Raw genomic sequence first — 12,115 nt, 5'->3', positions numbered from 1 at the left:
TCGAAGTGCACCCCAAAGGGCCCTGATGGCTCTAGGGGGCCCGGTGCAGTGTTACCCCCCCGACCCGGGGCATTGCCAGGCTCCTCATCCCGGCCTGGTGCTCATGTCCACCCCATGCAGAGCTGGCCCTGCTTGCCTGCATGGCTGTGCGTGTGTCCCCCTCGTGTGTCCGTGTCCAGCGGTGCTTGCCCCTCTCCCCATGTGCACCCCTCTCTGCTGGGCCGTGCCATCCCGCCGTGGGTCTTTCCTTGCAGCCCTACCCCACAGTCCATCCTGAGAACCTTGCTCCAGCCCCTCTTCTCTCCAGGTTCTCCAGCCCCTCTTCTCTCCGCAGCCGCTGACCTGCCAGGATGGTGGTGCTGGGGGGCTACTGTGAGGGCAACAGCTCCATCGCCCACGCCTGGGTCCAGCAGGGCTTCCAGCCCTGCTTCTTCTTCACACTGGTGCCGGCCGTGCTGCTGAGCGTCTGCCTGCTGCTGGGCGCCCTGCAGTACGCCTGCTACGTCCGCTTCGGCCGCCCCATGGAGCCCAAGTACATCCCCCGCTCCCGCCTCTACCACAGCCAGGTCCTGCTGTCCCTGCTCCTGGCCCTGCAGCCCTTCGGGGGGCTGCTGTGGCAAGTGGGGGGCCTGGGACGGCTGTACGGGTACATGTTGCTGCACGCCTGCCTCTGGGCCCTCAGCTGGGGCTGCGCCGTCGCCCTCCTGCAGCTGGAACACACGCGGGTGCTGACACAGGACCGGACACGGGGCCACGGCACCGTCCTCCTCCTCTTCTGGGCGCTGGCTTTCGCCGCCGAGAACCTGACCCTGGTGTGCTGGAGGAGCCCGCTGTGGTGGTGGGCGCTGGAGGACACCAACCAGAAGGTGGGCTGGGGAGGCTGTGGGCTGGGGAGGGGGGACGGGGCCCTTTGCTGGGGGTGAGGGTACATGCCGTGCCCTGCCATGGCCAGGGCGTACGTGCTCCCGGGTTGTGCCCATGCATGTGCCCTGTGTCTCAGCCCCGAGCCCAGCTATCACCCATCTCTCCACGCCCCCATCCAGCTCAGCTCCTGCTTCTGCCTGGCCCAGCCCCAGGTGCAGAGGCGGGGGGTTCTTTCCTGCTCCCCAAAGACCTTTACCCCCCTCTCCCTGATTCCCCCAGGGTAGGGGCACCCCAGGTTGGAGGACACAGAGCCAGACGTGGCAGGGAGGAAGGAAGGAAGGGGTCTGGGTGCTGCCTGAGGTGCTGTGTGCAGCCAGGGTGTCCCGCTGAGCTGCGTGGGGTGTCCCCTCTTCCCTGGCTGCACTGCACCCCATCCCTGTGCCCCACTCCTTGCCTCTCTCAGCTCATGTCCATCTCGTGCCCGGCACCGGCTGCGGTGCTGACACCCCCCCCAACTCTCCATCCAGGTGCAGTTCGGCTTCTGGCTGCTAAGATACATCTGCACGTTCATGCTCTTCATCCTGGGCATGAAGGCCCCGGGGCTGCCCCACAAGCCCTACATGCTGCTGGTCAACGAGGAGGAGCGGGACGTGGAGAGCAGCCAGGTGAGTCCCAGGGCCAGAGCAGTTTGGGGAGGTGGCCGAAGAGGAGCTGGAGACACTGGGGTCAGCAGCTTCAGGAGACAGGGAGGAGCGAAGTTTAGGACTGTTGAAGCTCCCTGCCCACTCTCAGCAGGATGTGGCCCTGCTGGGAGGATGGAGCAGGGACTCTGGGAGGACGGGGCTGATTTTCTTGGTGGGGTATTCCCCAGAGCCACTGCCAGCTGGGCTGGGGTGCTGGGGCAGTGACCCTTCATTCTGCTCTCCCTCAACAGCTCCTGCCCGACTCTGGCAGGACCACCTCCACCTGGAAGGATTTCCGGAGGAAGCTGCGGCTGCTGGTGCCCTACATGTGGCCGAAGGGCAACCACCTGCTGCAGGGGCTGGTCCTGTTCTGCATGGCACTCATGGGGCTGGAGAGGGCCATCAACGTCTTCGTCCCCATCTACTACAAGAACATTGGTGAGATGCCTGGAGATTGGTGTGTGAGGCTGTCCACGGCCCCGCCAAGTGCTGGGGGTGTCACGAGTGACCGTGGGGGCTGCCTGGCAGGAGCAGGGTCCAGGGGGTCAGGGACCAGTGCTGGGTGCTGGGGCTGGTTCCCTTGGGGTACCCAGCGATGCTCCCTGCCCCTCCGTCCTAACCCATGCCACCCTCTCCCCAGTGAACGAGCTGACGGTGGGTGCTCCCTGGCACACCCTGGCCTGGACTGTCTGCACCTACGTGGGGCTGAAGTTCCTGCAGGGCGGAGGTGCTGGTAAGGACCATCGGGAAGGACAGGGCGCTAGGGAGAGACCGGGTGGGCCACATCGTGCTGGGGTGACCAAGGATGCTCTTATGCCCCCATCGTTGCTGCTCTCTGTTGGCAGCAGCAAGCAGGGCTGGGGGGGAGGTGGGCAGCAGGAGGACCCCATCCCAAATCCCTCTTGCCCAGCTGGGCTTTCTGAGCTGGCCGTTTGCCCTGGTGGCACTGGTCCCCACTGACCATCCCGTGGTGCCCTGCAGGCTCCACCGGCTTCGTGAGCAACCTGCGCACCTTCCTGTGGGTGTGGGTGCAGCAGTTCACCAACCGGCAGGTCCAGGTCCAGCTCTTCGCCCACCTGCACGGGCTGTCCCTGCGCTGGCACCTGGGGCGTCGCACTGGCGAGGTCCTGCGCAGCGTGGACCGGGGCACCAGCAGCATCAACAGCCTGCTCAGGTCAGAGCGTGCCCGTGGTGGTGGGGGTGGCCAGGCAGCCCCCACTAGCCCAGGCTGATGTGCCATCTGCCTTCCCACCCCCAGCTACATCGTCTTCAGCATTGTCCCCACCATCGCGGACATTGTCATCGGCATCGTTTACTTCACCTCGGTCTTCAGTGCCTGGTTTGGCCTCATCATCTTCGTGTGTATGAGCCTCTACCTGAGTGAGTGGGGGGGTTTGGAGTGGGGGGGTGCCGTGCTGGGCTGTGGGGCAGCGGGCACCTGCCGACACAGCCCCCTTTTACCCACAGCTCTGACCATCTTTATCACCGAGTGGAGGACCAAGTACCGGCGGGACATGAACACGCGGGACAACGAGGCCAAGTCCCGGGCCGTGGACTCGCTCCTCAACTTCGAGACGGTACCGTAGGTGGTGGTGAGGAGCTGAGCACTGCCTGGTGCTGGGGGGGATGACCTGGGCGCTGACCCCAGCTCTGTGTCCTGCAGGTGAAGTACTACAATGCCGAGAGCTATGAGGTGAACCGCTTTAACGATGCCATTGTCAAGTACCAGGTATGGGGTGCTCAGCACCAGTGGGAGAGCATCAGAGGAGAAGGAGCTGAGCCTCACGGGCACCTGCGGAGCATGCATGGAGCTCGCTGTGGGTCTGGCTTGGAGGTGGCAGCATCCCAGAGGACCTTGCCTCTTCCAGGTCTCGGAGTGGAAGGTGAGCGCCTCGCTGGGCCTCCTCAACCAAACCCAGAACCTGGTCATCGGCCTGGGGCTGCTGGCGGGATCCCTGCTCTGTGCCTACTTTGTCACCGAAAACAAGCTGCAGGTAAGGCTGGTGCCAGCCTGGGCAGCCCCTGCCCGGTGTGGTGCCCTGGGGCTGGTGGTGATGGGCACCTCTCCCGTGTTCCTTCCAGGTGGGGGACTTTGTCCTCTTTGGCACCTACATCATCCAGCTCTACACACCACTCAACTGGTTTGGGACTTACTACAGGTAATGCTGGGAGCTGCAGGGGTGCCTGGGGTCTCCCTCCTCATGGGCACTTGGGTCAGGATGTGCTCCACCAAACCTTTCCCTCTGGTCTTCACGCCCTTCCAGGATGATCCAGAACTCCTTTGTAGACATGGAGAACATGTTCGAGCTCTTCAATGAGGAGCAGGAGGTGGGTGCCACCTTACTGGACCTTGTTCCCCGGCGTGGCCCCCCGGTCCTGCCCCGGGGACAGGCTGGCTCTGAGGCTGCATCTCACCGTATGGCAGGTGAAGGATGTGGTGAACGCCGGTGACCTGCGCTTGGAGGCTGGGCGGATCGAGTTTGAGAACGTGCACTTCAGCTACGTGGATGGGTACAGGGCAGTGGGCACAGGGTGGTGGGATGGGACGAGTCAAGCTATGGGGATGGGGACATGGGGCAACGGAGATGGCCCTGAGCCCCTCTCTATCTCCCTCTCCCAGGAAGGAAATCCTGCAGGACGTCTCCTTCTCTGTGATGCCCGGGCAGACCCTGGCCCTGGTGAGAGCGGGACCTCGGGTGTGGGGTCACTGTTGCAGGGTGGGATGGGGGAAGAGGGGAATTACGGGGGTGGGAAGGACAGATCCCCAGCAGGGCTGGCTCTTCCCTGTCTCCAGCAGCTGGGGGATCTCTGGTGAATCCAAGTCCCTTCACCTTCACATGCAGGTGGGACCTTCAGGCTCAGGGAAGAGCACCATCATCCGCCTGCTCTTCCGCTTCTACGACGTGCGGGGTGGCTGCATCCGCATCGACGGGCAGGACATCTCCCAGGTGAGGGTGGGACACCTCCAGGGATCTGGGAGGGATAGACGTGTGCTCCTCTAGGCCTCGCAGCATTGCTTGCTGCAGGCACTGGCATCTCCCCGGGGCAGGGGTGAGCACGCAGCCCGCAGCCCCTTTGACAGCTGACGGCTGTGCTGGGCATGGGGTGAGTGGGGCGACTGCAGGACCCCAGGGCCCAACTACTGGAGACTGGCCAGGGCTCCCCAGGGAGAGCTGGGCACTGGCAGGGTCACCCCACAGCAGGGTGGAGATGCAACTCAACCTGTGGTCGCGGGGGGAACCTTGAGCAGACACCCTATGGATGAGTGGTGCGTTGGGCTCACGGCTGAGGGGTAGGATTGGGTTTTGGTGGGGGTGTCTTTTTTGGGGGAGATCTGGCTGAGCCCTCCCCCCGCATCTCCCCAGGTGAAGCAGGCGTCGCTGCGCGCTCACATCGGGGTGGTGCCCCAGGACACGGTGCTCTTCAACGACACCATCGCCAACAACATCCGCTACGGACGCATCTTGGCCACTGACCAGGAGGTGCAGGAGGCAGCTCGGGCTGCTGACATCCACGACCGCATCCTTTCCTTCCCTGACGGTGAGACTCCCGTGGTCCCCTTCCCATGCCATCCTGGGGTCCCTCGTGGTCTTGGAGCTGCCCTCACGGATGTCCTTGAGTGACAATCCCCATGGAGACACCTTACAGGATCCTGTGGCTCCCATCTTCCTGCTGTCCCTCCAGGACTAAATCAGGCCCTGGGCAGGGATGGGCTGAGGCTGTGCCAGGCAGCCGTGTGGTCCCAGCAGGACCCCCCCATGCAGCAGAACCCTGGTCCCCATCCCCATCCCGTAGGGCAGCAGCGCAGCACGTTCCTGCCCTTGTGCCTGCAGGATACAACACCCAGGTGGGGGAGCGGGGGCTGAAGCTGAGCGGGGGGGAGAAGCAGCGCGTCGCCATCGCACGCACCATCCTGAAGGGTCCCCGCATCATCCTGCTGGACGAGGTAACAGCAGCTGCCCCCCATCCCAGCCTTGCCCCCCTCTGCAGCAGCAGCCCTGGCCCCAGTGGCTGCCCACATCCCTTCCCCACGCCCTGCCTCTCCCACAGGCCACGTCTGCCCTCGACACGGAGACCGAGAGGAACATCCAGGCCTCCCTGGCCAAAGTCTGCGCCCACCGCACCACCATCGTCGTTGCACACAGGTAGGGATGGGGGGACAGCGCTAATCCAGGAGATGCTGAGCTCTCTGGGCTGGGCCAGCCCCTGCAGAGGGACTTGCAGACCTGTCCTCCTGCCGGGGAGGTGACAGCCCCTGCAATTGTGGCTCCTTGCACTGTGCAAGCCCCCGCCTCGGTCCCTCTCCCCTCTGAGCCAGGATAACCTTTCCCTGCAGGCTCTCCACCGTGGTGGGGGCAGACCAGATCCTGGTGCTCAAGGATGGGCGCATCGCGGAGCGAGGGAGGTGAGAATGGGGGGGAGAGGGGGTGCTTGGTACCATCTGCCCACGGGGACCCCCTCCCTGTCTCTGGGGCCAGTGCGAGACCCTGCACCCCTCTGCTCTCCCTGCAGGCACGAGGAGCTGCTTCAGAAGGGGGGTGTGTACGCTGGCATGTGGCTGCAGCAGCAGGCTGGGGACGAGGGCGAGAGCAAGGAGCACCGCAGCGAGAAGCCCCTGGGCAGCAAGAAGGGTCCGTGAGCATGGATGGGAACTCTGCTGTGACACTGACCCGGGGCCCAGGACCCCACGCTGCCAGGGAGCCCTTCGCCGGCTGCGGGACAGGGCCACGCGTGCCCCAGGAGCTGCAGGGGCTGGGTTGGACACTCCAGTACGTTTGTACCCGTTTGTTTTGCTGTTGTGTAGTTTCTTAAACCAGGTCCTTCCCAGCTCCGTGCCTGTGTGCTCTGGGCAGAGTACGTGTCTGCAGGACCCCCTCCCGGGGGGGCTGTGCTCTGGGCAGGGGCAGGCAGGGCTACTCCCTCTGCCCATGGGTTGAGCTCCTTGGGCTTAGGTGGGCGAGGGGCAGAGCAGGCTGTCAGCGCCCACCCCATCCCTGCACACAGGGCTGAGCATGGAGGGCTGAGCACTCCAATGGCAAAGGAAGGAAGAAGCAGGGCAGGTGGTACCCCCTTCACCCCCACATTACCTCCCTCCTTGCATCTCCTTGTGCCACCATCCGTGGAGATGCACCACTCCGGGCTGGACACCAAACTCCCCCAAAGCGTCTCTGCACCTTGCACTATGCTTTTATTTTCTCCCAGTCAGCAATTTGACAAGTCTCAGCGGTCCCTCAGCCTGGCCTAAACCCACCTCCCACCCCAAGCAGATAAGCCCCCCCAGCCCAGGCTGTTCACTGCCACTCAGTGCGGGACAGCCCAGCCCTGTGCAGAACCAGGCACAGCTCCAAAACGAGAGCAGATCCAGCAGGGAAGCTCGAGAGAGGGGGTGGGAAAGCAGCACCGCTGCAGCCCCCCCTGCAAAAGGCCAGCAGGACAAGTGTCCCCCTCCCTGCCCACCCCCAGGGGTCAGCTCCTGCTTCCGAACACCAGCAAGAAGCGCTGGCTCTGAGCTCAGGGCTGCATTTGCAAGGGGTTTTGTGCTGCTGCTCCCCAGGAGGGGATGCCCCCCAGCATCACTGGAAGGAGGGAGTTGTTCCTGCCCCAGCAGCATTAAAACAGGGGCCTGGGGTAGTTTATGGGAGCAGAGAAGAGGCAGCAGCAGGAGGGCAGCTCCCGCATGAGTGACGCTGGCACACTCGAGTCACTGCTGAGGTTATTATTCAAGTTAATGGCCCTTGTTAAATTAAACCAGAAAGAAAATGTGGCTCCATTCAGTCTCAGAGAAGTCCTGGGCCCCAGGCGAGCTGGGTAAGGCCCAAGGTGCTCTGGTGCATGCAAAGGGCCTGGGCAGTGGGGAAGGGGCTGCCTTCACGCTGCCAGGAGGCGGCATGTTCAGCCGTGCTGTGCCCAGGTGAGAGACTGTCCCAGCCACAGCTGCTCTTGGCTGAGGGGCTGGCCTGTCCCCTCCCTGCAGCGTGAAATCCAGCTCCATCCCAGCATGCAGACATATCCCCAGCTGGCACCTCCCCACCAGGGCAGCTCTGCCCTCACCCCACAGTCCCAGCAGCGCTGGGACACGGCCACGGCAGCTGTGGCTAAGTGCACGCCGTGGGCTGCTGCTTGCTTTGGTCAGTGTGTGCTCAGCCTCGTCCCACACCATCTTCACCTCTCCAGGAGCATCAGCAAGTCACTGCATCCATCGATTTTATACAGGTACTAGGGCCGAGGTGTCAGTGTGTGTTCGGTGGCTCGCTTACAGCCCCCAGGGGGATGGGCTGTCCCTGGCGGGGGGCTCTTGTTGTCTATGTCCAGGGCAGAACCCCACGGCATCCACCTGGGAGGCCCGAGCTGCTCCTCAGGTCACAAGCAGGATCCCACGTCCACTGGCACACCCTGCCTATGACATGCTGCAGTTTGATGGCTTTGAACCGTGCGTCTGGAACAGAAGAAGCACACAGTGAGCAAGGGAAGACGGGCTTTTTCTTCTGTCCTACAAGGGGGCACATCCAGTGCTCAAGTCCCCAGGGCTGTGTGCTCAGCAGTGGTGCTGCCACTGCCCCAGGCTGGGCTGCCCTCCTGGTGAGAAAAGTGACCCTAGACAGATCCCAGAGGTAGCAGAACCCAGGGAAGACCCCCACCACGACACAGCCAGGCTGGGATCAACCCCACTGTGGCGTGGAGCCTACAGGCAGCCTCACTCACCTGCCGCTGCGACTGCTGGTACTCGGCTTCGCTCGCTGACAGTGCCTGGGCCAGTGCCAGATCCTCCTCCTCCTGCGTGCTGCTGGGGACAGCGGTGCATTGTGTGCCTCGGCCTCCCCAGTGCCAACCAGCCCCGCGCTCGGAGCCCTTTGGGGCAGCAGAGTCCCTGCAGCCCTCCAGGACAGCTAAGGGTGGGGAGCAACTGAGGGTCCCCCTGAACAAGCCGGGGACTGGGGAGGGAGCAGAGCATCGGGCTGGGGCTGGCAGCCAGCACCCTGGGCCAAGGAGAACCACATGAACTCCAGTAAGACAGTGATTTTAGCAGCACTGGGGAACATGCCTGAGGATGTGGGCTCCCGGGTGTCCTCTGTGAACACCCCTACTCTGCCTCTGTCCTGCTCTAGCCACGCTCATTAGCTGACAAGCAGACAATGGTTTGTTGTACTCTGTGCTGGCGGTCACTGTCCCCTCCCAGCACCCCAGAGCCTTGCTCACTCAACAGAGCTCCGTGATGGCTCTGGACTCTTCCCTCTTCTCCCCCGTGAGCCACACAGAGGCATCACCCAGAGCCACGTGCTGAGAGGAACGTCATCCCAGAGCCACATGATGCCGCCCCGGGGACCTCTCACACACAGGCTTGGGGCATGACACCACATGTCCCCGGGTCATACCTGGGTGGCTGCGCCGAGCTGCGTGCTGACTCTGCCAGGGACATCTCCAGAGCTCGCTGCAATGCCTCTTCCTCGCTCTGAAACAAAACACCTCATCATCACCAGCTTGGCTGGGGGTGGCAGGAGGCAGCCCTGAGGGACACAGGGCAGGCACGATCTTCCCTGGCCCAAGGGTGGGTGCATCTCCCCTCTCCAAGGCCAGACACAGCCAAGGTGAAGGAAAGCCTTGGGCTCCGGATGGACCTGCAGCCCTCTCTCCCCCTGCCCCAGGGAAGGCAACCCTGCCTGCCAGAGCGTGTTAAGAACACCCGTGGGAAGTAGCTTCCAGCCTCCTCCTCTGCCCTTGGCTCGCAAAACAGAGAGACAACACCCAGGGAAAACAGCCAGCGCACTTTGTCCCTTTGGGGAAAGCTGAGCACACCCGAGAGCTGCCATTCGCAGGCACCAGAGCAAACTCTGATGCCCCACTGAGCATCTGGGATCCCTGTTTGCCCAGCAGGGGAGCACCGCGGTCACCTACAGAGCATGGGTTATAAAGCAGTTGCTGCAGTAGCTCCCGAGGGCACAGGAACCACCCCAACACACCCCGAATAACCCAGGCCAGGCCACTCACCAGCCCATTCTGCAGCATGACAGCCGGAGGGGACATGCTGCGAGGCTGCGATGCAGCTGCTCTGCCTCCTCTGTGAACAGGAGAGAAGCTGGGTTATCATCAAGGCAGGGAGCCACAGCTGGTCCACAGCCCTGCCCACACACAGGTAGCGGGGCGCTGTGTCTCCTGCACCCACAGGGAGCCAAGCTGGGCCTGGTCATGCCCACCTCAGAATTACAAGTCGGGCTGTGACCCTACCTGGCAGAGGCTGGGGAAGAGGGGCTGTCTGCTGGCCGGGCAGCTCCACTGCTCGATGGGGTGACTGTTTTGGAGGAGGATGCTTGGGCCCTCGCAACCGCAGCGTGCCTGGGACAGAGGGGACACTGGTGAGCAACTATTTCACCATCATGAGCCACCCCTGGGCACTGAATACCCAGGGACAAGATGCTAGATAAGCAAGGCATCTCCCTGGCTCCCCGCTCCTCTTCCTCCCAAGAATCCCCATGCTGTGGCTCAGCTATGTAGAAGGAGCTGGGCTTCTTCCAAGCACAGCCCCGTCCCTGCCAGCCTGCTTGTCCCCAGACCCTCACCCTGCTTTGGAGAGGGGACGCCCTGCTGCGCTGCAGTCGTGGTCCAGGGGGTGCCGGTGCTTGAGGCAGTAGTTTTTGTGGCACTGGTCGCAGATCACCTTCATCATCTCCTTCTGCTTGCAGCCAGCCTTCATGCACTTGTTGGTGAAGATCTGAAAGGCGACATGGAAGTGGTGAAAAGGAACATGCCCTGAGGGCAGTGGCTGTCCCCTCCCTCCATGTCCAGCTTTGTCTCCCAATGACACTTCTGTGAGGCTCTAGAGTTTGACTCCAAGTACTGGGTTTTCTGTAGATAGTTTATTAGTAATTCACTAGTGCATCAGTCTCCACAGACAAGGGTCTCCACAACCACAGAATACACAGCAGGAGGGAGACTGCCTCATCAGGGATTCCAGCCTGCCCTGCCAGGGCAGTGGGGGACAGCCCAGAGCCCTCCAGCTGCTGCTGGGCTGGATTCCTGCAGGGCCAGCTCCCTGCAATCAATTTCCTCTCCGGGCAAGAAGAGGCAGCTAATTGCTGATTGCATTTTCCTAATGAGAGCAGGCAGTTTCCCATCCTCAGGTCCCAGGTGGCTGCCCAGCTCCACCTCTCTCAGCCCCGACTCACACCACAAAGCCCTGCAGATGGACACACCTCCAGCTCACCCAACCCTTCCTGCCCTTGGCTGGTACAAACAGAGAGAGCAGTGGGCAGGGACGAATCCTGTGTTGTTTTTATCCCACCCCCAGGCTCTGGCAGGGGAGCTCAGCAGTGAGGTGGAGAGCGCTGGGTTCCTACCTTGCGCTTGCGTTGTGCGGGGTCGGACTTGCAGTCACGGTCAATGTGCTCACCCACCACGACATCGGGCATCTCCCCCCGCCTCACAGGGATTGGGGTGTTGCAGAGGGGACACACGGGGACCTGCACATCCTGTAGGGACAAGAAAAGGGGGCTGGGAGCACGTAAAGGGGGGCTGGAGTGCTGTGGCTTCCACAGCATCACCTGTGCTTTGAGGTCCTGCTCACCACCCTCCAAAGAGGAGGTTTCTGACCCATCAGCTGCGACAGGTGTGGACACACGCTCTGGGAAGGGGAGACAGAAGGGCTGGGAGATGCCCAAACCATTTCACCCAGTGGCAGAGGGTGGGCTGGAAGTTTGCAGCACTGGGATAGGGATTCCTGGCTTTCAGGGACACCTCCACGCTCAGCGTACATCCCAAGGGGGATTGCCCAAGTGACCAAAGAAGCCACAAACTATTCTGGGACTGGGAACGCTCAGCAGCTCCGTGCACTGGAGACCTCCATGGGACTTCTTCTCGGCGCTTACCTTCTTGTAGGCAGAGGTGCAGCTGTGCTGGGCGTAAGCGATGTGGTCGGTGCAGAAGATCTGCTCGCAGGCGTCGCACTTCAGGGGGAGGAAGTCTGGGAGCGGGGAGATGCCGCGGACAGAGAGCGTTGAGAGGTGGGGGCTGCCTGTCTGTGGCCTGGGGAGTGGGGGGGACCCTCCCTGACCCCCCGAAAGGCACGTCCCTGTCCCTCCGCGAAGCCACGGCCGCTCCTCCCTGTCCCCCTGTCCCCCCCAGGGAAACCAGGGGGCTGCAGGTCCATAGCTGCGCCTTCAGAAATGCCCAGGGCTCCTCCTCAAAGGTGCGGGAGCTGCGTCCTGGATCCACACCGAGCTCCCCGGGGGCTCTGGCCGCCAGGGCAGGGGTGGAGCGACGCCGACACGGGGCTCACCCACCCGGGATAACGGCTGCCGTGCACCCCGGGGGAAGGACGGGACGCCGGAAAGGGCACGTAGCCGCGCCCGGCCTCCCCAGCCTGCGGTGCCGAGGGCCGGCAGCCGGGCACCCGGTGAGAGCCAGCCCGGGCCACCGGCGGCAGCTCCGCCGGTGCGGAGGGAAGGACCGGAGACCGCGGCCGCCCCGCACCCCTCCGCTCAAGGGCAGCCCGGACAGCACCTCCCGCCCTTCACGCCCACGCCGCCACACCGAGCCGCGGCCGGCTGCCGCCCCGCCGCCTCCCCCCGCCGGCC

The 12,115-nt window shown here is 63.4% G+C and overlaps 2 protein-coding genes across 2 annotated transcripts in view; one reads left to right on the top strand and one right to left on the bottom strand.

Moving 5' to 3' along the window:
- Nucleotides 1-12: 12 nt before the first annotated feature.
- Nucleotides 13-6,374, top strand: ABCB6 (ATP binding cassette subfamily B member 6 (Langereis blood group)). The gene is made up of 19 exons (XM_014954654.1): nt 13-866; nt 1,392-1,529; nt 1,799-1,985; nt 2,188-2,280; nt 2,529-2,721; nt 2,806-2,927; nt 3,015-3,124; nt 3,211-3,276; nt 3,416-3,541; nt 3,630-3,706; nt 3,812-3,875; nt 3,973-4,058; nt 4,168-4,225; nt 4,391-4,495; nt 4,913-5,087; nt 5,381-5,493; nt 5,598-5,692; nt 5,884-5,952; nt 6,060-6,374. The coding sequence occupies exons 1-19, from the start codon at nt 351-353 to the stop codon at nt 6,184-6,186; spliced, it is 2,520 nt and encodes an 839-aa protein (XP_014810140.1). The 5' UTR covers nt 13-350; the 3' UTR covers nt 6,187-6,374.
- A 1,364-nt stretch (nt 6,375-7,738) lies between these two features.
- The window catches only part of ZFAND2B (zinc finger, AN1-type domain 2B), a 5,622-nt gene continuing 1,245 nt past the window's right edge, over nt 7,739-12,115 (bottom strand). Inside the window, 9 exon segments of the mRNA XM_014954120.1 lie at nt 7,739-7,983; nt 8,250-8,331; nt 8,921-8,997; nt 9,534-9,603; nt 9,771-9,878; nt 10,103-10,254; nt 10,880-11,011; nt 11,408-11,512; nt 11,514-11,812. Coding sequence (XP_014809606.1) covers nt 7,945-7,983; nt 8,250-8,331; nt 8,921-8,997; nt 9,534-9,603; nt 9,771-9,878; nt 10,103-10,254; nt 10,880-11,011; nt 11,408-11,512; nt 11,514-11,812 — 1,064 coding nt within the window. The 3' untranslated portion in view covers nt 7,739-7,944.

The sequence above is a fragment of the Calidris pugnax genome, unplaced genomic scaffold (genome assembly GCF_001431845.1).
Source record: "Calidris pugnax isolate Ruff unplaced genomic scaffold, ASM143184v1 scaffold103, whole genome shotgun sequence".
Lineage (NCBI taxonomy): Eukaryota > Metazoa > Chordata > Aves > Charadriiformes > Scolopacidae > Calidris > Calidris pugnax.
Note: the sequence above shows the minus strand (reverse complement) of the source record. Positions and strands in the feature narration are given on the sequence as shown.